Source organism: Triturus cristatus, chromosome 7, assembly GCF_964204655.1.
Source record: "Triturus cristatus chromosome 7, aTriCri1.1, whole genome shotgun sequence".
NCBI lineage: Eukaryota > Metazoa > Chordata > Amphibia > Caudata > Salamandridae > Triturus > Triturus cristatus.
The window spans coordinates 424,269,957-424,294,597 of record NC_140590.1 but is presented as its reverse complement, the minus strand read 5'-3'; the positions used below and the strand labels follow the sequence as shown (position 1 = coordinate 424,294,597).

The following is a 24,641-nucleotide window of genomic DNA, read 5'->3' as shown; positions in this document are numbered from 1 at the left end:
CTCATTTCATCATCTTCTGCCTCATCCTGCAGCTGTTTTACTTCCTCCCATGTCCCCACTTCATTAGTAAACATTAATGAACAAGAAGACATTTCCCGTTCTTTACTCCTGTTGATTGAGTGATTGTTTCTTGCACAATATTGTGCTATGTCATTGGCAAACTTGTTACCAACTGTTACAAAATCGTCACCCTGACCATGAGCAGCACATTTTACAACTGCTAGTTCTTTAGGCAGCTGTATCGCCTCTAGCAGTTTTCCAACCACTTCAGCATTCTTTATGGGAGTTCCACTTGAGGTCAGGAAACCTCTCTGTAGCCATAGCTGGCCAAAATCATGGACAACTCCAAAGCCATACTGGCTGTCAGTCATCACAGTCACTCTCACACTTCTCCCAATCTTGCATGCTTTTGTCAGTGCCACCAATTCTGCCACCTGAGCAGATTTAACTCCTTTCAAAGGTGATGCTTCTACAACTTCTGAGACTTTGCACACAGCATATGCAGCACTCAGCACTCCTTCATCTGTTCTCAGACAAGATCCATCCACAAACAACACATGATCACTTTCAGGCAGTGGCAGATCTCTTATGTCTGGCCTTGGTTTTGTGCAGTAATCAAGTACATCCAGGCAATCATGATCAACATCATTTCTCACTCCCACACATTCAACATCAGGTAACAGTGTCGCTGGATTCACATTCACACATCTCTCCAGACTTACATTTGTTGCACCAAGAATGACTTTCTCATATTTAGTCAGCCGACTATGAGACATGAACTGTGTCCGGCTCCTTGTTAAAAGGATAGCCACATCATGAGGTACGAATACCCTTACAGGATATCCCATTATGATTCCTTCACTTTGTTCCAGACTTTTGCAGGTAGCACCTACTGCTTTCAGGCAACCTGGCAAGCCCACAGCTACTGGGTCAAGAGTTGCTGAGAAATAGGCAATTGGCCTCCTCAGACGTCCATGTTTCTGGATTAACACTGAAAGTGCACATCCATTTCTCTCACTACAGTACAATTCAAATTCCTTTTCATAATCAGGCATCCCTAGGGTGGGAGCTTCACAAAGTCTGTCTTTCAGCTCTCTGAATGCAGCCATTTCTTCTGGGTTTAGTTCCAATGGGTCTTTCACCTCACTTTTGGTCAATTTAATCAATTGTTTGGCAATCAGGGAAAAATTACTTATCCACTGACGACAGTAACCTACCATTCCCAGGAACATTCTTACTTTTCTTTAGGTCATTGGGGCTCGCATTCCCCTAATGATTTTGATTCTGTCAATAGTCACTTTTCTCAGGCCTTTCTCAATGTTGTGTCCCAGATACTGGACTTCTTTCTTACAGAACTGCAATTTGGCTGGAGACACCTTTAATCCTCCATCTGCCAAGTGATTCAGTAATGCAATGGTATCTACTTCACAAGCTTCACGTGTTTTTGATGCCACAAGTAGGTCATCAATATATTGGACCAAGACTGAATTTTCAGGCATTGTCAGACTTTCCAGAGATTTCTTTAGCAACTGATTAAATTGAGGGACTCTCTGTATACCCCTGTGGGATTCGGCACCATGCCAAAATCCGCTCTCCAAATCTGAAAGAAAATATTGGCTGGCTGTCATGATGCAATGGGATTGAAAAGAAAGCATGACATAAATCAATGACAGTATACCATTCTGCATCATGGGGAATCTGATACAAAATCACTGATGGATTTGGTACAATAGGACAACATGGCACAACAATCTTGTTAATCTTTCTCAAATCTTGTACTATTCTGAACTTTCCATTAGGTTTCTTCAGTCCCATCATCGGTGAATTACATGGGCTGCTCAATATTTCTCTTAACACCCCTTGCTGGATCATCTTTTCAATTAAGGGTGTTATTCCTTCAATTATTTCAGGTGTCAATCTGTATTGCGGTATATTTGGGTAAACCACTCCCTCTTTTACAGTAATCTTTACTGGATCTACATTTCTCATCAGGCCCACATCTTCTCCAGTAAAATCCCAAACTGCTGCTTTCACTGTCTGTTTCAACTCTGGAGGTAATGCATCAGGATTAAATATTGCATATGTTCCTAAAGCTTCACATTCTCTGTTATCCATGGTCATTCTGTATAGAACATCCTCATCAGGTGTTTCATAGGTTATTCCATCTGGAGTACAGAAAATAGCGCAAATCATCTTGCACAGCAGATCCCTGCCTAACAAGTTCACTGGACTGGTGTCACACACCACGAATCGGTGCATGTCTGAAAATTTCCCTATTCTAACCTTTACTGGTTCAGTAAGTAGTGTTTTGATCTGTGTGTTGGTTACACCAACCACTTGGATTGCTTCATCCGAGAGAGGAAGATTCTTTATATCTGCTGACCTGACAGTTGATCTCGTGGCCCCAGTGTCAACTAGGAAAGTGATACTTTTACCATTAATTTTTCCATCTACAAAAGGCCCTGCCTGGTCTATTTCTAGAGTTGCGCCAAGTACGCACTCCTCCTCCTCTCTTCGGCACCGTCAGAAGTCTCCCTCAGAGTCACTCCCCTCATTTTTCAGCCAGTACTGAGATACAGCGCTTGCGCGTTTTGGTTTGATTACCTGCTCTTCATCGTAGAACCCCGATTCTTGGCTGTACTTCTGGGATCCTTTTCTCTGTGGCAAGGTTGGTTTTGGCACCTGATTCTGCTGCTTATCAGCCTTCTGCTGTTGCCGATGCTGACCACACCCCTCGCTCTGCACCTGCGAATTCAATGATGAATTATCATCGTTAGTGGACGGTGGATTCTTACACTCGGATTTCCAGTGCCCCAATTTTCCACAGTTGTGGCAGGGGAACTTTTTCTTTGCTTCCTCTATATTCCCTCTTCCTTTTCCTGGCCCAAACCTAGGTTTTTTTCCTGGGTTATTTGCCTGTTCCACCAGCTGAGCTTCCTGTTTTTCTGCAACTTTCACCTGTGCCCACATTGCCTTTTCTTTCAGCTTTCTTTGCTTTGCCTCAATCTCATCACTGAAGTATTTTGCATGTCTCAAAATCTCATCAATCTTCTTACTCTGCCAATCCACTATATGCTGCCGTATCATGTCACTGATTTCAGGCCGCAAACCATACACAAATCTGTATACAAAATGACTCAGATCCTTGTCACCCAGGTGTTCATCTCCACTGAACTGCTTAAAAGCTAGTATCAGTCTTTCATAGCAAGCATGGACTGATTCTTTCAATTCCTGATGTGTTCGGTCTATTTTAACCCAGTCTGTCTCCTTGGGGGGTACTTTATTTTTCAAGAAGGCCATAACCTGCTCGTACTTTTTCATTACCTCCGGGTCTGGAGCTCCTGTCTTTTGATCTCTCGGGTATTCCTTAGTTGGCCAGTCTATGACTATTTTACATTCTGCCACAGGTCTGCTGGTACAATTATATCAAACAGACTATTCAGGTCAATCCACAGCATTTTTGACAACTTCACAAATCTGTCAACCTGTCTATACCACTCGACGGGCTTCTCTCTCAGTCGAGGGAAATAATTTGTAAATGACAAAATATCTTGTCTGGTCCATGGGACATGTACATACCCCCCTCCTGGAATCTCTCTCATGGGGTAAGCTGTCACTGACTTCTCTTTTTCTGTCAGGGGAAATGCTGAGTAGGTTCTATCCACTCCATCCTCTTGCTTTCGATACCATCTGTCTTTGCATCTTTCTACATCTCCCCATTTCCTTAACAAGTCAATCATTTCCTTAATCTGTCCTGTTCGGCCTGCATTGTTCAGATTCTCAATATCTTTGTCTGAAAAATCCACTCGGTATGTTTTCTGTAAAGCTTTCACCTTATCCATGTCAATTCCCACATCACTGGCTATTCCTTTCAACCTGACATGTATGTTCTTTGCTCTCCATGTGATACTCTTACACAAAAAGAGAATCTCCCCTTCCTGATAATTCTTCAGTGTGTCCATAGGTATGGTTCCTACTATCAATTCTTCCATTTCCATACGTAGCATAGCTACATCCATTCCCTGTGACTCTTTCTCCTTTTTCTGTAATGTTTTCAACCAGTCATTCAAATCTTCAGCAGTTATCACAGATTTTTCCGCACCCCCTGGTTCTGCCACCCTTTGCGGTTCCAAAATTGATCCTCTGTTCCCTTCCATACATCCAGAATTCAAACTTGAGCTAGTCTGCACACTCATTTCCCCTCCACATACGGTATGTCTCCACTGATTTTCTCCTGTTCTCCACTGGGTTTCTCCCGCTCTCATTTCTGCCTGTTCCGGAGGTACAATCAACCTATTGCCCACATATGGCACCGTCAAACCATTTTCACCCGTCCTCTGCTTGTCAAAAATCGGCATAACCGGGCCTATTGTCACAGGCATTGTAACAGCCTCCAGATTCTTAGTCAGCTCCCTGATTTTCTCTGTTAGTTCAGATGTAGTTCTCTGGTCTTTTCATTTTCAAGTTCATTCTCTCTCTCTGTCTCTCTTTCTAACTCCCTTTCTCTCTCTCTCTCTCTCTCTCGCTCTCTCTCTTTTTTTCTCTCTCTCTCTCCTCTTCCTCTCTCTCTCTCTCTATCTCTCTTTCTCTTTCTCTCTCTCTTTCTCTTTCCGCCAGAGAACAACCGCTTTTCAGCTCAGGGGCTGTAGCCTCTGTCTTTATAATCCGCAGGGTGTTTCTTATTGGGGTAACTGCTGTTCCTACCTCTGGTTCTCTTCTAAACGGGGGTGGTCTCTTGTAAAGCATGTCCTCTAAGATATCATCATCAGACTCATTTGCCCCATATCTTCTGGTTTCTACATTATGTTGTTTCTCTGTACATTTTCTCCCTCCTGATTCCTCTGCTGTTCTTACAGGATATAATCCCTCAGTCATACTGGCATCTCGCCACCTTCTCATTCTGTCATGATGGGTTTCGCGATCATATTTTCTACCGAACATGTATCAGTAGTTACCTCCACTCCTCTGTTTTTCTCGCTCATGTACTTCATCTTCCCATTCCACTAATGCCTCGAATTGCGTCGGCCTAGGCCGAGACTCTAGATTCATCATTTTCTCTCGTAAATTTCTTAACACGGCCAAATTAAATGAGCCATGTTCCGGGAAAGCCAAAACCCCATCCTCTCTAGTATACTTCGCCCAGTTGTCTAACCAAATACAGGCATGATACCCATATTTTGCACCCGTAAAGGATGCGGGGGTTCTGGTCGGAAGAAGTAACTCTCCTTCCCTAGTTATGATATCCTTATCCTTGTCAAACCAGGTCTTAACCTTACTGAACAAGGATTTCTTTTTCTTTTCCTCAGTATGGTAATACATTTTATTATTTTCCACAAGCTGTTTACTCTTCCTACAACTGTACGATATTTTGTCCAATTGCAGCGCGACTCACACTAACGCACCAATCCTGAAGCGCCTACGTCACTGACTCAGTCCGCGAATCCCAGCGCGACTCACACCAACGCACCAATCCTGGAGTGTCTACGTCACCCTGTATGTCTCCCAATCCTAGCGCGGCGTACACTAGCACACCAATCTCTGCGCTTCCTCCGTTCTAGCCCACTGTCCAATCACAGCGCGGTCTTCCTGACGTCAGCAGTCGCTGCAATCACTTCTGCTCCTGTCTCCTGTCTCTTCCGTCTACCCCTCCTTTACAAGACTACTTGGTAGACTTTGTTTCAACTTCTACGAGTCTATTAGTTACAACATGCAAACATCTCCATTGTCTGCTTCGCTAGCTACAGAACAGCAAAAGACCTTTCCCACGAGAATTCTGCCTTTCCCGAGAACAGCGCTTACCTCTGCTCTACTACAGAATCGTTACTTCCGTTGATAAAGTAGCAGATCCCTCTACTTCACCCTTCTAACAAGCATCAATTAACTGTTTCCCTCCGGAATGTTCCTAAGAGTTTCACAATTAACCAGAATGCCTTCTCATTCACGCACTTACACACCAGAAAATGTAGTACATTCACACAGAATTCCGTCTTTCCCGAGAACAGCGAACAGTCTGTCCTACTACAGAATTATATCATACGTTAACAAAGCAGCGCTTACCTCTGCCCTGTCCTTCTAACAAGCTCCGAGAATACCTATTACTTCTCCAGCGGTAAGCTTTAACGGAATACCTTACGGATCCCTGGGACTTAAGACCAGAGTTTCACAGATAACCTTTGCTATCATATACACTTCTCTCACACAGAAATATTTTCTAATGGCAACATACGGCGATGCTACCTTGTCGAACCCAGACAATGCGACGCGCAACTTCAATTGTCACACGTTTTCCCCTGTCTGCATACAGGGTCAACAATCCCGCCTTTTTCCGAGAGCAACACTCCCTCTGCTCTACTACGGAACTGTCACCGACTCCCTACATCCCAGAAGCCGTTCACAATACATAAAACTCAACACGACTTCAACGTATAGAGTTAGTACAAATATCAATCAATAATCAATAAGCCTATATACACGCAATTCCGCTAGATCAAGACAATAGCTAACCATCATTCTGCTACAAAGAAACTGGTGCAGATCAGAGCTTTTGAATCCCCTCTACTTCCACGGACGGAATGATTTCACAGTCACACACGCATACACACATCACACGCTGGTGGGGCCCATTTCACCAACATTCACCCTAAATCACTCTATCCGTGCCCTGTAAAGGAGAAACACCTTCCACATATGCTCTATCTAATCTGCCTGTACTTTGAGGTCAATGCGACCAGCTAGTTGCTGAAGATCTAGTGAAATACATTTCAAAGAATACACAATAAAATCAAATAAACATGACCAGAAATAATCACCCGAGTCAGGAATTCAAACAGATTGTTCATTTATCTAATATTTCAAGAAAAGCCAATTAAATGCAAATTCATTATTGTCATATTTACCTATTCTGTATAAATGTCAGATCCTAAGTCAGAACCGGTCCTCTGAAGAAAACTTAGAGTCTTCTGTCGTCATGTAGAGTCATCGTCCTCTCCGTCAGCATAGGGACCTCGCATCATCAGCTCGGGAAGAAGTGGCGCTAGACCTCTCTAGTCTACAATTATTTATACTGTTTTTTTTACATTCTAAAAAGTAACATTTCTTTATTCAGAACGGATGAATGGCGGAAATAATGTCATCTTGGTACTTTTTGATATTGTACGGGTTATTCTCACGCATAGATTGTCCCAAATAATGAATAGCAGAATTGAATGTTCATGACTAATTCGCAACATCCACGGATGTCTCTGTTAGGTGAATTTGTTGCAAAAATGGGATCACTCTAAGTTCGTATCAACTTTTCCATCTTTCAGGGGCTTTTGGCAGATATCCCAGACTTGTCATCATGCTTATGGCTTTTCAGTTCATCGGAGGTGCAAGGTCACAGGCAGAGCGAAGCCTTTCTGTAAATTTCCAGCAACTCCAATGCAGGCTGCGGATGGCGGCCATTTTGTGGCAGGCCACAATGGACAACTTTAAAGCAAAATAGACATGAAACAGAATTACTGCATAGAAATGATTATACAGTGTTATTCCCCTGCTAATACCCTTATGTGTGTGTATTTATCTAGCCATTTGCGACATCAAAAGCCATTAATGCATATTAATTATAAGCGCAAAACAAACATGCGAAAATGAAACAGGTATTCGGTTTTAAAGTAAAAACCCTGCTCCATCAATAGTTCTACGGGGATATTGCTTAGGGGCGGGGGGTGTTAGTTTGGAATATGTTTGTATTGTGATCTGTATGCAAATAGATATTGTATTGCCTACCTGTTCAATAAAGCAGCCTTTTACCCCAAATTTGGGTCTTGAACATGCTTATTGCCCGATGCTGCCTTATAGAATTGTGCTATATATTATCTATCGTGCATTTTGACAGCCTTTCGGGGATGCGATGCGTATTGAGCATAGCTTCTTATGGCACTCAGGAGTCACTCATGGCCATTGATTGCCCATACACTTTCGGGCATGCATTTAGTCCGAGGGCAGCACCGGGAGCCAGGGAATGCGTGTTTCTGCTTGTGCCTGGGCCCTGCCTACTGTCTGCAGGTACGACGACTCCAACCTGCGTGTGTGTAACAACACTTAGCGCCACCACCCCCACCTACCTATGGAGCGACCAGACCTCCCTATGGGGGCGTGCACTGCACACAAAGGCGCGCAGGGGCTTAAACTGTCTGCTGCCATTGCCAAAAACAAAACCAAAAGCCAACCAACAAAAACATGCACCACCTGGACAAGGCCTCGGGCTCTATGGATCTAATCAAAGTCACCCCCTGCCGGCAGCAGCCGGGCCCCCAGGCGTCACGTCAGTACTACTAAACTTAACACTTAAGTAAACTAATTATTGCAGCAGTGACAACATTAAAAACAACAGCCCCCATAATTAGGAGGTTGTTGTGGGTGGTGGCAGGTCGCTTTCACTTACTGTGTGTTGTTACCGTGACCTGTCCTAACTCGCCCGTGTACACCAGCCGCCCCACTGTAAGACGGAGGTCAGTCTTAGTGGTATGTTGCATCATACCTTGGTCCCAAGGGTAGCTAAATGAGAGTGGTCCCTGCAACACACCCTTCCCTGTGAGTGTAATTTCCCTCCCCCACCAGAATTTTAGTTTCTGCCCTTCACCCTCGGGACACCACCGTCAGTCATCATGGTGTGGTTCTGGCAAACTAGCCTGCAGTTCGTGGTCTGAGTTGGCGCCCCTGGAGAGCGCGTGCTCCATGCAGCCCCTGAGCAATACTCGCCTGCTCCATTTCCGGGCTTCGGTGGCACTGGTAGCAGTCCGTGGTGCTCTGAGTTGGGGGGTGGTGGGGGGGAGCAGCACCTTCAGCAGCGCTGGAGGGTTTGCGCAAAGGCTGCACTGCTCACAGTCCGTGAGTCATGACTTGAAGGTTTCATGGAAGTGTATGCCCCATATTCATACAAATGCTGCATGCAAGTAGTTGAGTATTACAGCAGTCAACTCTAAGATCAGTTCTGGGAATATCTTTGCTTTGGCTTACTCCACTTACAGGAGCCCATGCAAAGACTTTGTCACGCAAGGTGTGAGCAGGATGGTGGGTGAAGATGAGCATCTTCTTTCAAAGAAAAGCACAGCAAGGGCACAGGTGCAAAGGAGACTGCCCTACTTAGCTACCTTTTAACCTGTGAGGGTAAACTGGCAGGGAGAACCTTAGCCTCAAGTCATCAATCTCTCTGTTTTTCATAACACTCCCGTCTGAGCCACTACAGAGGACACCTGGAATGTTATGGAGAAGCCCTACAATTCACATCTGCTGCTTCAGTTCTTCCCCAACTGTCCATGTTAGGCAGCACTAGAATTTACCACTAACAAAATGAAACCCAGTGGCCGCTTGTGCTACCCAGGTTCCCTAGATGAATCCTCGATGCACTAAATGGTACACGCAGGCAAAATCCATGCTGCACATAAATGAACAAAGGACCCTGTAGCTGTGAACTGACAGATCAATGTAACATTATTTAGCAAAAAGAAATGGAACCTAGTGTGGCCCTAGCCATTTGTGTCACCCACTCTCCCTAACCACATCCTCTACACACACTAAATGGTACTTCATGCAACATCCATGTCACATATGGATGGGTGACGCACCCGATGGCCGGTGACTGGAAGACTGATTTAAAAACACAGGAGAGGACACTAGGCCACTCTCCCCAGCATGTAGAAAAACCTATCTAGGCACTGGAATTTTAGCAGTGCCATGACCAACAGCTGACAGTAGTCACACTCCTCCACATGACGGTGTCGCTCTTACCACAAAATCCAGCTGTGAGTTGCAATCCTAGTACAAAAAGGCACCTGCAGCACACTTACGTGATTGTTGTCTGTGATGAAGCAAGGGCCAAAAAGCTGCCGCTAGCTTCAGTGAATTTAAGGTAAGGGTGTAAATTCTCCTGAGCTATGCAGGGACCATTCTTTACCCCAACAAAGTATGAGTCCATTAGTTAGTTTTAGCCAAGCACCTGTGACCCGTATGGCCTTTGTAGGTTGAGGGCCATGAATGGGACATAGTCCAAGGTTTAGGGTAATATTTATTGTCCAATGGAAGGAGAAAATGTGCACAAGACCACAATATTCATGCATAGTAGTGACACTAGTTAACAGACGTGTAATTTCAAACTAAAAAAAAGGTTGTTGTCTGCATACTCAGTTGAAGCTCGATTGAGAGTAGCAATGGGCTGACGTAATAAGAGATGAGGAGAAAGAGCATATACGGAATCAGCTTTATGCTGAGGAGATGAGACAGCTTGATGATCAATCATAGAAAGGCAGATTACCCATACATTTGACTGCGACACCACGTGCATGCATATGCGATGAGATAAAAGTGTGTGTTTCTCCGTAATGTGTGCATTCTGCAAACATAAATATTAAATACAGCTACTCACCAATCAGCCACATGTCTCTTTGATCGCCGGTATTCAGTTAAGCCAGAATCACCCACTGATGCTAAAGGACACTGTTTCACTTTGCACCATAAAATTACTCTACACATACATGTGTGAAGTATCGACCAGCATTCACAGGGCACTGTCCCAGATGTGGGATAGAACCTAAAGCGTTGAGTAGCCCGTGTAACAGAATTTCAAACCTAACCACAAATAATTCGAAGACAGACCATTTTAGGGAAGAATAAATCTGGGTTTCTATCTCACACGAATGAGAAAGAAGTTTTAATTGTCAAAAGCTAGGATCAAAAAAGACTTATTTTTCAGGAAATGAACTACATACAGAAATTAGACATGTAGACTAGCCCATTAAGTCTCAAGTGACAAATGTATTGTATGTTTTCATAACTGGCAGCCAAAGGTTAGGCCAATACTAATAGGTTTTCAGGGTATCATCTATAGCAGCCATGATCTTTGGTGCTCTGGTTTAATTGGAATCTCTCTGGGTATATGGTATCTCTGGGCATGGACGATGATTCACCAAAATGCCACGGGTAGTAACAGTGACATCAAACATCCTTTGACCTTAATGGCATCACAACAAGTGACACCATATGACCTTTGACCCTAAATGTTACCACCAGAAAGTGGTGTCATAGAAACCACTCATGTTCTGGTGCTGGCAGGATCTTTGAAATTGGTGGGATGTAACACTTAAGCCTGAATGAATTGTAGTGATCCAGTCCTCCTCGAGGTGGACAAAGGAGTGCTGACAGTTTACTATGAGAATACTTTTTAAACAAGCATTTGCAATGCAATACGTATCGCATTTACACAACTTTGAGCTAATGGCATTGTAAATTATAATGCCTTTTATTTATCTGTTGGTTTTTAAAACATAAACACAAGGCATTTTCATTTACAGTGCCAATAGCTTAAACTCGGGTAAATGTGAGACCTATTGCATTCCAAATGCTTGTTTCCTATTTCTTTACATGATGAAAGCGGCCGCTTGCCATTTCCTTTAGTTTTCATTACTTTTGTTACAATCATGTCAGCTACATGGGTGCCGCGATTTCGTAAAAAGTAAATATTGTAATACCAAGCTTACTGCGGAGGCAACTGGTCAACGTGGCCCACGAGTCACACCGAGGCGTGGTAGCCACCAAGCTAAGTTTGTACTTGACAGCAGAGCAACATGCAACATCATGTGCATGTCAGAATACCAGAAAATGAGAGTGAAACCACAACTATCACTGTGAACAGTGGATGTGTTCACTTGGGGTACCAAAAGGCCGGTAGAAAACATGGGAAAATTCACGGAAATCTTGACATACAAAAACAGATTCTACCAAGAGGAAATACAGGTGCTCAAAGGAGACATCCCAGCACCATGCCTGCTCAGCAATGTGACGGCACAGGTGATGGGGCTACTAGCAATGACATACCATATGTCGGAAACAAAAAAACATCCTACAAGAATACCCAGCCATACTAAAAGGTCTTGGAAAGCTGAAAGGGAAACAAATAACATTGAACATCACTGAAGCGATCAAACCGGTAGCTCAGCATCATAGACAAGTACCAATACATCTCCAACCACAAGTTGAAGATGAAATAACAAGTCTACTGGCGCAAGACTTAATCGAACGAGCGGAAGGACCCATGCCATGGGTGTCTCCGATCATGGCAGTTCCCAAGAAAAACACCTCAAAGATCCGCATCTGCGCGCGGACATGAGGATCCCAAATACAGCAATTGCAAGGGAACGTCACCCGGGGCCACACCTAAATGACATGATAAGCTGCCTCACTGGATCGTGCCGGTTCTCGAAGCTGGACTTGTGCAAAGGATACCATCAGCTAGAACTAGATCACTAGTCCAGGTACATCACAACATTCTCCACGCATCTGGGCTTGTTCAGATATAAGAGGCTAAGCTTCGGAATATCATCGGTAGCGGAGATATTCCAGGAAGCAAAAAGGCAAGTGATAAGGCCAGTGCGAAACAGCCTCAACTACAGTGATGACATCTTGGTATTTGGAAAAGCAGACAAAGAGCATGACGCAGCGTTGCGTCAAGTGTGCACACAACTGGAGCAAGCAGACCTAACTTTAAATGGAGAGAAATGTGAGCTGGGGAGAGGGGAACTAGTGTTCTTCGGGCACATTTTCTCCAAACAAGGGATGAAGCCAGATCCCAGCAAGGTTGAAACACTGAAGAACGCAACTCCTCCGACAGATGTTGCGGAAATAAGATCATTCCTGTGCCTCGCTAGCTATTGTGCGCGGTACATACCGGATTTCGCCACAGTGAGCACACCACTAAGAGAACTGACTAAACAAGGGCAGAAGTTCATCTGGTCCCAGGAAGTCACAAAGCATTCGAAGAAATAAGAAAAGCAGTAATGTCGGTGGAACACCTGGCCTACTTTGACCCACTACTATGCACTGAACTGACTGTCGATGCCAGCCCAGTAGGGCTAGGAGCAATTCTAGCACAGCATTTGCCAGGGAGAGACTCACAGAGGAAAATTGTTGCGTATGCAAGCAAAAGCTTAACAGACGTTGAAAAAGCATACTCACAACCAGAGAAGGAGAGCTTAGCAGTGGTATGGGCAAGTGAACACTACCACATGTTTATTTTTGGAAAATCATTTACAATAATAACTGATCATCAGGCGCTAGTGACGATCTACGGCAGCCCATCAGCGAAAATGCCACCCCGGATTGAACGCTGGGGCATAAGACTGATGGACTATGATTTCACGATTGTGCATAAGCCAGGGAAAGAATACAATCTGGCAGATTACATGTCGAGACACCCGTTGCCGCAGGTCCATGAGACAACATCAATGGCCGAAGAGTACCTCAACTTCGTACTGAAAAAAAACACCCCAGCGCCGATAACACTATTAGAGCTGGTAAAAGAGAGCAAGGGCGATGCCACACTGCAAACAGCTATGGGCATCACGAGAAAGCAGAGATGGAGGAACGTCAACAACAACTGCACCTGGGAAGCAGGAGTATGCAAAGAAGAAGTGCAGGCTCTCAAGAAGATCCATGAAGAACTGTCCGAAACAGACACGGGGATAATGATGAGAGAGACGAGAATTGTAATACCAAGATCACTCCGGAGGCAACTGGTCAACGTGGCCCATGAGTCACACCGAGGCGTGGTAGCCACCAAGAAACTACTAAGAGAGAAAGTGTGGTTCCCTGGCCTGGATCGCATGGTAGAAGAAACTATAGCGACATGCCACCTCTGTCAAGTAATAGGACCACCGGCTAAGCATGAGCCACTACAAATGTCGGATCTTCCAAGAGCGGTATGGACAACATTAGCGGCTGATTTCTTTGAACCCCTAGACACAGGCAACTACCTGCTTGTGATCATTGACGAATATTCACGGTTCCGATAATACGACAGGTCTCACCGACATCAGCAACAGCAACTCTACCGATATTGGATGACATCTTTGCAGCATGGGGCTCACCAGAAACACTAAAAACAGACAATGGCCCTCGATTTTCAGGAGAAGAGTTCCGCCGATTCATGGTCTATCTAGGGATAAACCACAGGAAAATAACACCGCTATGGCCTCAAGCAAATGGAATAGTGGAGAGATTCATGGGGACCATCAAAAAGGCAGTTCAAAGGGCAAAACTAGCTCAGATATCACTTAGTCAAGCACTGTGCCAAGTACTACGCGATTACAGAAACACATGCCACAACTCCACAGGAAGGTGCCCTGCACAGCTAGTACTGGGAAGAACGAGTCGGACGAGGCTACCGCAAATAGAAGCGACAGTGCCACCTGATCACAGCAGCATTGCTCATAGGGACAGAGAGGCGAAAGAAAAAATGAAGAGATATGCAGACGCAAAGCGACACGCCATCCCTTCAAACATACAGGAAGGAGACACGGTGGTTGTACGTCAACGGCAGCAAAGAAAATCAGACAGCATGTTCTCCAAACACCCGCTAACAGTAACAATAGTGAAGGGCCCAATGATCACAGCGGAGTCAGAGCATCAGAGGATAACAAAAAACAGCTCCCACTTCAAAGGATTACAGGAGGAAGGAAAAGAAGAAGATGACACAGAGACAGCAGAGAAAAGAAAGCAGGAGCACCACAAGGAAGAAATAAGAAACAGAGAGGGACCAGATGAAGAGCAACAGATGGAGGCTGGCCCAAGAAGAACATGCAGATGCCCAAAGAGACTAATAGAAGAAATGTAGTTTTGGGAAACATACTGAACTATGCCACGACAGACCTGCATCCATCACCTACCTATAGATCTGTATAGTGTCCCTTTCTCGTCATTTTCTGTGACACAAGGGGGAGATGTAGTGACCTGGGGACAGGGCACTAGGACCCTGCAGCTGGACACTGGGGACCCGAGGGCAACCGGACACCACATCCGGTCAAGGGTGTGGAGAGGGACAGAAAGGGGATGAGAGTGAACGAGGGTGGACGTGGGCATAAGGAGCTCTTCCACAGACTGCAATAAAGAAACGAGACAACCCCTACCTGTGTCCTTTGTCTTTCCTGGGGACACGACAAATATAAGCACTTGTTTTTCTGTTTCTTACTTTTGATGCAATCATGGCACCCGTGTGGGTGCTGCATTTGTAACAAAAGTAAAGCAAATGAAAGGAAATTGTGGGCGGCTGCTATTCGCATGTAAAGAAATAGGAAACAAGGGACTTTTGAAACGTGTGCTGCAGGGGTGCAAACACATAAACACATAAGGAACTTTTGTGAAAGCTGTGTGGCAGGGAAGACACAAAGAGCTGCTGTGCTCACGGCATGGGTACTATTCAGTGAAAAAAAGAGTGTGGTAAACATGGAAATACGATCAGAATGTAAGGGGATGTGGAACATGGGTAGTTGCCAAAAAGTGAAAAACACACCCAAAGGCGGGCCAAAGAGTACCGTCTTGCCAATAAGAACAAAGGAATTAGGAAAGTCACAAGTCGGAACAAATGGAAAGCGGTTGGCATGGCCTAACCAACCTGACTAAATACTACAAGCTTTGCAGTGCAGCGCATGCGTGCAGCTAAGCTCAACCTAAAAACTGTGGCACATATTGTATTAAAAGCACAATTTTCAGCAAAAGTTGCTAAGAAGCCAAAGGCATATTCATGTCCTTTCAAGGTGAGCAAGCCAATGAAACCTGACGCTCTTGAGGAGTTCACCCCACTGTTTTCTCTATGTTCTAGGGATACCCCTTATGCAAATATCACCTCCATTGTGCCAGGCCAGCATTTTGTCATGGGTGTCCCTCACATGAGATGGGCACCCCTCACATGCAATGGGTGGCCCCTTATGCCAAACATTACTTACAATATCTCAGAGTCATCAGAATTTTGCAATTAATTCCATCATATACCTTGGGTTAATCTTATGTCAAATGACCTCTTTTACTACAGGACCAGTATTTGTCATAGTTGTCCCCCTCCTACCTGCCAATGTATTCCTCCTTTATGCCAAGAAATATCTCTAATGAGCTAGCCCCAGCATTTTGCCAAGGGTGCCCATACCCACAATTTCCTCAATTGTGCCAGTACCAGCATTTTTCTATGGGCTCCCATTATGTCAAGAATTACTTCCAGCATACCAGTATCAGTAGCAGTATTGTTCACTGGTGCCTGTCATGCTAAGAATTGCCTCCAGTATGCCAATGGCACTATTTTTCAATGGGTGCTTCTATAAGCCAAGAATTGCCTTCAGTATGCCAGGGCTGATGGAAGACAAGCAAGCATAACACCACATTCACACCCATGCTCACTTAGATTCACTCTCTCACACTCCATCATTCATTCACATGTGCACTAATTTATTCTCACTCACTGTCAGACACTCACTCTCACTCTCACTCATTCTTACTCTCACTCAATTATACTCACTTGCAGTTACTATGTAATTCTTACTCACACTCACTTATTCTTACACACTCTCACTTATTTGCTCTCCTTCATTCATCCACACTCTCATTCACTCACTCATACTTTTTCAGTCTTGTGATCTCACTCTTATTGTCACTGAATCAGGCTCACTCGTCGCTAACTCTCACTCACTACCTGTCACTGACTCTTACTCACTTTGACTCACAAACACATATTCACACTTACAGACATGCTCACAAAAACACACACTCCCTTGCACACACACTCTCACCCACAAGAACACACACTACATACATTAAAATACATTTTTTTCCTACTTGCAACATCTGCCACTCAAGGTCTTGCTCCAGCTCCTGGTGATGCATTTTTTGACATTTTTTTTATTGCACTCATAGTGATTGCAAGAATATTTTTCACTATGAGTGTAATAAAAGAAATGGTCAGAAAACAAAGGTGCAGCACGATGCTCAGAAGGGCGATCTACCTTTGTGTTCTTGGTGCTGATTATGCTACCTCTGAGGCCCAGGGTCGCAAAACCAGTGTCAGGGGTCATAAAGGAGAAGCCAGGGGTCGCAAATGCAACCCCTGGCGACCCTTAAATAACGCCCATGCCTTTGTGGCCTCGAGGCTGGAACTAATCTCTGCTATACCAATGGCTTCTTTCATATAACACCCTTACAGCAATCTAGAGGCAAACAATCAGTGTCACTCCATACATCGTGCAAAACGTTAAAATCTATTTCCCATTAACTATAAAATCATGATGCATCAGTTCCGCAGGCTGAATGTCATACTTGCTGTGAGCCACAGCATTCCCTTCCTGCCATGTGGGAGCTTGCATGACCATGTTAAGCATTTAAGAGAAGGATACATTTTACGTTGTTGGTAAAAAGAAATCAAGAAAGCCAACTGTTTCTTGCCACTAAATGCTTTACCTATGGTCTTATAACTGGCACAAGGAAACATTTCCAGTTGTTGTTGCGGCCCCAGCATGGTCTTGTCGACAATGCAGTCGTATGCACAAAGAATCGTTATCCTCTTTAGTAGGGACCGGAAAAAGTAGCTTTCCTAACTTGATGCAACTCAAAATAAGGGGCAGTGAGCCGTTTTACAAAGAATGCATTGCCCCCAGGGCAGCCGCACACTCACACTGCCTGGGCGCAGCGTAATCAATGAAATAAGGAGCAGTTGTTTAAACGTGTGTTTGCAACCCACCTTTTCTTTCAAGAAGCGAGAGCGATCCCCTAGCAGACGGGTGCAGTTAGTGACTGCACCCGCTTGCAGGGGGATATCTGGGGTGCCTATGCAAACCCTTTGCTCGCCTTCAGAGGACTGCCTTTAGAAGGTGCACTGACAGTGTGCCACCTTTTTGAGGCGCACTTTTAGTGTGACTACTAAATGCATGTTTGCCTCTGTGTCAATAATACTATGCAGGCACAGAGGCAGAGTGATTCCCTCATTTGCATGGGGCCACGTCCCCTTGAAAATTCCGTAATGCCCTCTTATTATAGCGCTGGTGCAAAATATGCGCCAGCATTATCAGTATTACAGAAGAGAACGCGCAAGCCTCTGCGCCTCCCTCCGTGATATCATTGTGACCTGGGGCACACAAAACAGGCTTGCGAAGTTGCGAGCCCTTTGCGCTCCTGGCGCGCGATGTATACAGCGGCCCCAGGAAACAAGAAACCCAACTATTTTATGTGTAAATGTTAATACTTTTGTCAAGCAACGAAATTGATTGATATGGTGTAAGCAATGGAAATAAAAATGACCTAGACATTTTAACAGAAGCGTTATGTGTATTTCCAGTCCCACATTTTTTAAATTCAAAGTAATAATTTTTGATGTGTTTGTATATTACATAGTTTAAAAGTAAAGGCATCTTCAGATAATGCCAGTCTCACATTAATATTGACAAAACTGATTTTTGAGAATATATCATTCTGGTTTGTACCTTCATCCGAATTCACTCCTTACTGTGAAATTTCTTTAACAGAAATTGATTTTGAGTTCAGCACTCACCGGAGTGGATTTCCTGCCAAAAAAACATACGTGGCGACAACATACTACGAAAGCAAGTTTAATAATAAACAATTAGTTCAAATATTGCATGAGCCAGACCTGTCCTATTTACAAGGTAAGTGTGTTACCTATATACAGAACCAACTCTATCCTATAGATACATGTAACTGTAACATGCAACTAATCACTATTGAGGTCAATTAGACCCAGGTGGATGGAGAGCCAATCTCCTCTGGTTAAGGGCGGCTACCATGTTTATAATATTCTGCCACAATGATGGATCATTCTGGATTAAATGTATTTGACTGTTACACATTGTAGAAGCCTACTCCTTTTTTTGTTTCTAAACAGTGAACCCCAAAGCATTTTGTTTGTTTGTTAAGAAATGACATGAGCCTTGATTCTCGTGCCCAGATCCACCATTTGTTTGGCAGTGGATACAAAGCTCGGCAGTCAAAAGTGCATGTGGAGGGATCATGGAAAGTCAATAGAGGACAAGGTGACATGGACTTCGACCGGTACCCTGATTTCTAAAGCCTTCTGGACATGGGCCTGAGGAGCGGTCACTGATTGAGCAATATACCCTGGACATATTTCTAGCATAAAAATGTTCATGTATACATATATGTTGGTACCCTACCGTTTGAAATGGCCCTTTCTGCAGGGCCATCTCCAAACATTTTGACTTCCTCCTTATCTTTTTGCTGAACTCATTTTTGTTTGTCAGACTTTCTTTCTTCACTTTTCTGGGCATGGAACAAAGCGTTGACAGTTATGTCTGTACAAGACACCTTAATTACATCGATTTCTAGTGAGGTATACAGTTTCCACCAGGTGGCGCTATCTTTAGACAGAGCATTGCAAGTACCAAAATTGTCAGGTATATATCAAGATGACAAGCATTCGGCGCCCTAAGTATACCCCCCACCCCCTCAACACCCTTAGCAAAGGTATAGAGAGGAGAGGAGTTGGCCTAACGGCTACTGTAGTCGACCTTGAATCTGGGGAACGGGGTGCCAGTCTCGGCAATGACCCTGAACATCCAGTGATTCTGGGAAATCACTTAATCTCCCCGTCCCTAACAAAAATGAATGTGTCCTCATGTAACTGGTGGTGCTATGTAAAGCGCTCTGATACCCGATACCTTCGGGTCAAAATTGTGCTCTTCAAAAACTCTGTAAAAAAATAAAAAAATAAAATATATATATATATATATATATGAATATTACCTACTGGCGGTCGCCAGTAGGTAGTTATAGTTAGGACCACGTTTCCATAGGAAATCCGCAACATTCTATTTTGAATAACTTTGGCGCCGGTCGACGAATCCTCGCGAATTTTTCAAAATAGGTGGGGCGCTACGCTCCGCTCCTACCCTGAAAGTCTCGGGGGGATTCGTCAAGCGGGGGCTGAGATAAAAGGGGGGTCCCAAAACGCGTTTTATCCCATGCATTTTTCTATAGGACCTTTAGACAGGGCTACAGCCTGAACGGCTGAACAGAATTTAATGAAATTTGGCAGAGAGGTAGTCCCCAGGTCAAGGAAGTGACTTTTGTAGGTTTGGTGTAAATCTGTTCAGTAGATTCTGAGAAAATAGCCTTTAAATCAATATATATATCTGAGCCAGCTTACGGTGCGCTTACGGTGCGCTTACCGTACGCGTACGGTGACGTGCGCGAGCGCGATTCTGATTGGCCGTTAGATCTTAGTAAACATTCGAATAGGTCTAAACCAGGAAGCGGCGGCCGCCATTTTCTCTCTCGCACTCTGACAGGGTGTTGAATGACAAAGTCAAAAAACATGTAAAGGGGCTGTTTTGACAGCTCCCAAGCACCTAGCCATGTCGAGGGAGTCCCCAACGATCCCCCAAGTAAAAAAAAACAATTTAAATTTTTTCGAAAATTTCGCCGATTACGCTTACCGTACGCGTACGGTAGCTAATATTAAAAAAAAATAATAATATCCAAATTCTCCCCACCCCGTGTGCAATTGGTGCCCGAAGGGCACCAATTGTGCATTGCTTATATATACTTTACAAAACATATATTTTATCTATCACAACGATACTCATCATATGTTTCCTCCATGTGCGCACGGTGCGCGAAGCGCATCGTGCGTTCAGGGCCCATCTAGCGTAACGTGGACACGCGGTGCGCGAAGCGCACCGCGTGCTCACTGTGCGCGCACGGTGCGCAAAGCGCACCGTGCGCGCACGGAACGAACTGCGTTAAGTGGGCGCGCACGCCACAAATGGCGTAAAGTAACTTAGCATTTAAAAAACCATACAAATTCACTGAAAAAACCATAGGTTTCACACACGTTATAGTTAGGAATTAGCATTTAAAAAACCTTGCAAATTCACTGAAAAAACCATAGGTTTCACACATGTTATAGTTAGCTGGACATTTTACTGATAAAAAACCAATGAAATTCCCCCGTTATAGTTACTGTAGGCAACTATAACTCACGCGACCGTAATCCTCTGCTGATGACATATGTGTCTTTATGAAAAAAAAATATTTGTAATATATGTATAGCTAAAATTTAATGGAAGAAGACATGGGCAAATAAGTGTCTAAATACAGTATTAGCATCAGCAGAGGATTGCGGTCGCATGAGTTATAGTTGCCTACAGTAACTATAACGGGGGAATTTCATTGGTTTTTTATCAGTAAAATGTCCAGCTAACTATAACATGTGTGAAACCTATGGTTTTTTCAGTGAATATATATATATATATATATATATATATATTACCTACTGGCGGTTGCCAGTAGGTAGTTATAGTTAGGACCACGTTTCCATAGGAAATCCGCAACATTCTATTTTGAATAACTTTTGCGCCGGTCGACGAATCCTCGCGAATTTTTCAAAATAGGTGGGGCGCTACGCTCCGCTCCTACCCTGAAAGTCTCAGGGGGATTCGTCAAGCGAGGGCTGAGATAAAAGGGGGGTCCCAAAACGCGTTTTTCCCATGCATTTTTCCATAGGACCTTTAGACAGGGCTACAGCCCGAACGGCTGAACAGAATTACTAGAAATTTGGCAGAGAGGTAGTCCTCAGGTCAAGGAAGTGCCTTTTGTAGGTTTGGTGTAAATCTGTTCAGTAGATTCTGAGAAAATAGCCTTTAAATCAATATATATATCTGAGCCAGCTTACGGTGCGCTTACGGTACGCTTACCGTACGCGTACGGTGGCGTGCGCGAGCGCGAGCGCGATTCTGATTGGCTCTTAGATCTTAGTAAACATTCGAATCGGCCGAAACCAGGAAGCGGCGGTCGCCATTTTCTCTCTCGCACTGAGAGTGATTTTTAAAATTTAAAGCCCAAAAACATGTAAAGGGGCTGTTTAGACAGCTCCCACACACATAGGCATGTTGAGGGAGTCCCCAAAGATCCCCCAAGGCCAAAAACGGAATTTTTATTTTTTCGGTAATTTCGCCGATTACGCTTACCGTACGCGTACGGTAAAAAATGATCAAAAAAAAAAAATCATCCACACTCTCTCCACCCCGTGTGTAATTGGTGGCCGAAGGCCACCAATTGTGCATGGCTTATCACAGATGAGATAAACTAAAGTTTTAAAAAAATAAAAATAAAATAAAAAATTATCCACACTCTCTCCACCCCGTGTGCAAATGGTGCCCGAAGGGCACCATTTGTGCATGGCTTATAAAATATACGAAAAAGTAAAATAATACCTTTCAAAACGAAGTGCATCATATGTCCTCCATGTGCGCACGGTACGCGAAGCGCATCGTGCATACATGGCCCATCTAGCGTAACGTGGGCACGCGGTGTGCGAAGCGCACCACGTGCTCACTGTGCGTGCACGGTGCGCAAAGAGCACCGTGCGCGCACAGAACGAACTGCGTTAAGTGGGCGCGCACGCCACGAATGGCGTAAAGTAACTTAGCATTTAAAAAACCGTACAAATTCACTGAAAAAACCATAGGTTTCACACACGTTATAGTTAGGAATTAGCATTTAAAAAACCTTGCAAATTCACTGAAAAAACCATAGGTTTCACACATGTTATAGTTAGCGGAAATTTTACTGATAAAAAACCAATGAAATTCCCCCGTTATAGTTACTGCAGGCAACTATAACTCACGCGACCGCAATCTTCTGCTGATGACATATGTGTCTTTATGAAAAAAAAATATTTGTAATATATGTATAGCTAAAAATGTATGGAAGAAGACATGGGCAAATAAGTGTCTAAATACAGTATTAGCATCAGCAGAGGATTGCGGTCGCGTGAGTTATAGTTGCCTGCAGTAACTATAACGGGGGAATTTCATTGGTTTTTTTATCAGTAAAATTTCCGCTAACTATAACATGTGTGAAACCTATGGTTTTTTCAGTGAATATATATATATATATATACATATATCACGCTCAGGCTTGGTTGGTCGTTCAATTGAAAAGCACTCGACAAACACCACGGTTCTCCAAGCATAACACCTTATGTATATATATATATATATATAAATGAGGCATGCTAATCAGAGACATCTGCTGAGTGAATATTCATTTTACCTATGATTAAGAGGCAACAGCCTCGAAACGCGTCAGGTTGGAGAAATCTTTCATGTAATGCCGATGCCTGCTTTCAAATTAAAGAAACCGGTTGGTTCCTTCAGCATTCGAGTGCGTCTTCGTTGCTTTGGGGCACTTTGATGGAAATATATTACACGGCACCCCTGCCGTGGAGGACAGCACCATCTACAAATACAAGGGGCTGAAAGCGAGGAATTATGCCTGCGCCTTGACAGCAATGCAGAAGGGGAGAAATTCAAGCATGCGTGGCATCATGGCCCACTAAGGGTAACAAGAAGAAATAATTTTATTTACAAAGCGGAGCCTACTAATGGTGTAATAATGACTCTGAAACGGACTACAAATCCTAGCATGCAAAAAGAATCACGTGAGCAGGAAGCACGGCCCACTATGGGTATTTAAATGAGGCATGCTAATCAGAGACATCTGCTGAGTGAATATTCATTTTACCTATGATTAAGAGGCAACAGCCTCGAAACGCGTCAGGTTGGAGAAATCTTTCATGTAATGCCGATGCCTGCTTTCAAATTAAAGAAACCGGTTGGTTCCTTCAGCATTCGAGTGCGTCTTCGTTGCTTTGGGGCACTTTGATGGAAATATATTACATGGCACCCCTGCCGTGGAGGACAGCACCATCTACAAATACAAGGGGCTGAAAGCGAGGAATTATGCCTGCGCCTTGACAGCAATGCAGAAGGGGAGAAATTCAAGCATGCGTGGCATCATGGCCCACTAAGGGTAACAAGAAGAAATAATTTTATTTACAAAGCGGAGCCTACTAATGGTGTAATAATGACTCTGAAACGGACTACAAATCCTAGCATGCAAAAAGAATCACGTGAGCAGGAAGCACGGCCCACTATGGGTATTTAAATGAGGCATGCTAATCAGAGACATCTGCTGAGTGAATATTCATTTTACCTATGATTAAGAGGCAACAGCCTCGAAACGCGTCAGGTTGGAGAAATCTTTCATGTAATGCCGATGCCTGCTTTCAAATTAAAGAAACCGGTTGGTTCCTTCAGCATTCGAGTGCGTCTTCGTTGCTTTGGGGCACTTTGATGGAAATATATATATATATATATATATATATATATATATTTCTTCCAATCCTTGGTATCTCGCATGCAGAAACTGGCACTGACTCCGTGGGATGCTATTCAAAGAAAATTTCTTTATTACAACAATGTGGCCCAGACGCGTTTCAGCGGACGAGTCCGCCTTGCTCACTGTGTCTGGCCTCACTCTGGTAAGTTAATTTAAGCATTTACCATACATGTGACACAAACCAAAGGGTCACTTGGCAACCAGTGAAACAGTGATCAACATAGAAAAAATACTACCAGAAAAATATATTTCTTCCGACTCGTAATACCTTAATAAGTAAAGCATTAGCCACCTATATCACAATTAACCTAGTATGGATTTATGTAATATTTTCGACATTCTATTTGCTCATGCAAAATAAAATAATTGTCATCTTAATGTAGTCACTGTGAGTTACAATGTAATATATAAGCGTATACAAACAATGTTTAAACAATGTAAAACATATCAGCATATCAGCATAAAGCCCAAGTGGGCTCTTTAATAAATTGCTGGCATCGAATCCTACCTATACTTGATTTAGTTAAATTAGTGATGGTGGCAAACCTAAATAGTTAAAAGTAAAACACAATAAAAATAATAGGAATGTGATATATGAAACATAATGTGAAAAGCAAAAAGTGAAAAAGAAA

General features: G+C 43.7%; 1 protein-coding gene across 1 annotated transcript in view; it reads left to right on the top strand.

The window, feature by feature from the left end:
- The window catches only part of LOC146809856 (cytosolic phospholipase A2 gamma-like), a 1,073,925-nt gene that overhangs the window by 561,316 nt on the left and 487,968 nt on the right, over nt 1-24,641 (top strand). The window contains exon 7 of the mRNA XM_085616718.1: nt 18,315-18,455. Within this exon, the coding sequence (XP_085472844.1) occupies nt 18,315-18,455 (141 nt within the window). The remainder of the gene's footprint in view (nt 1-18,314; nt 18,456-24,641) is intronic.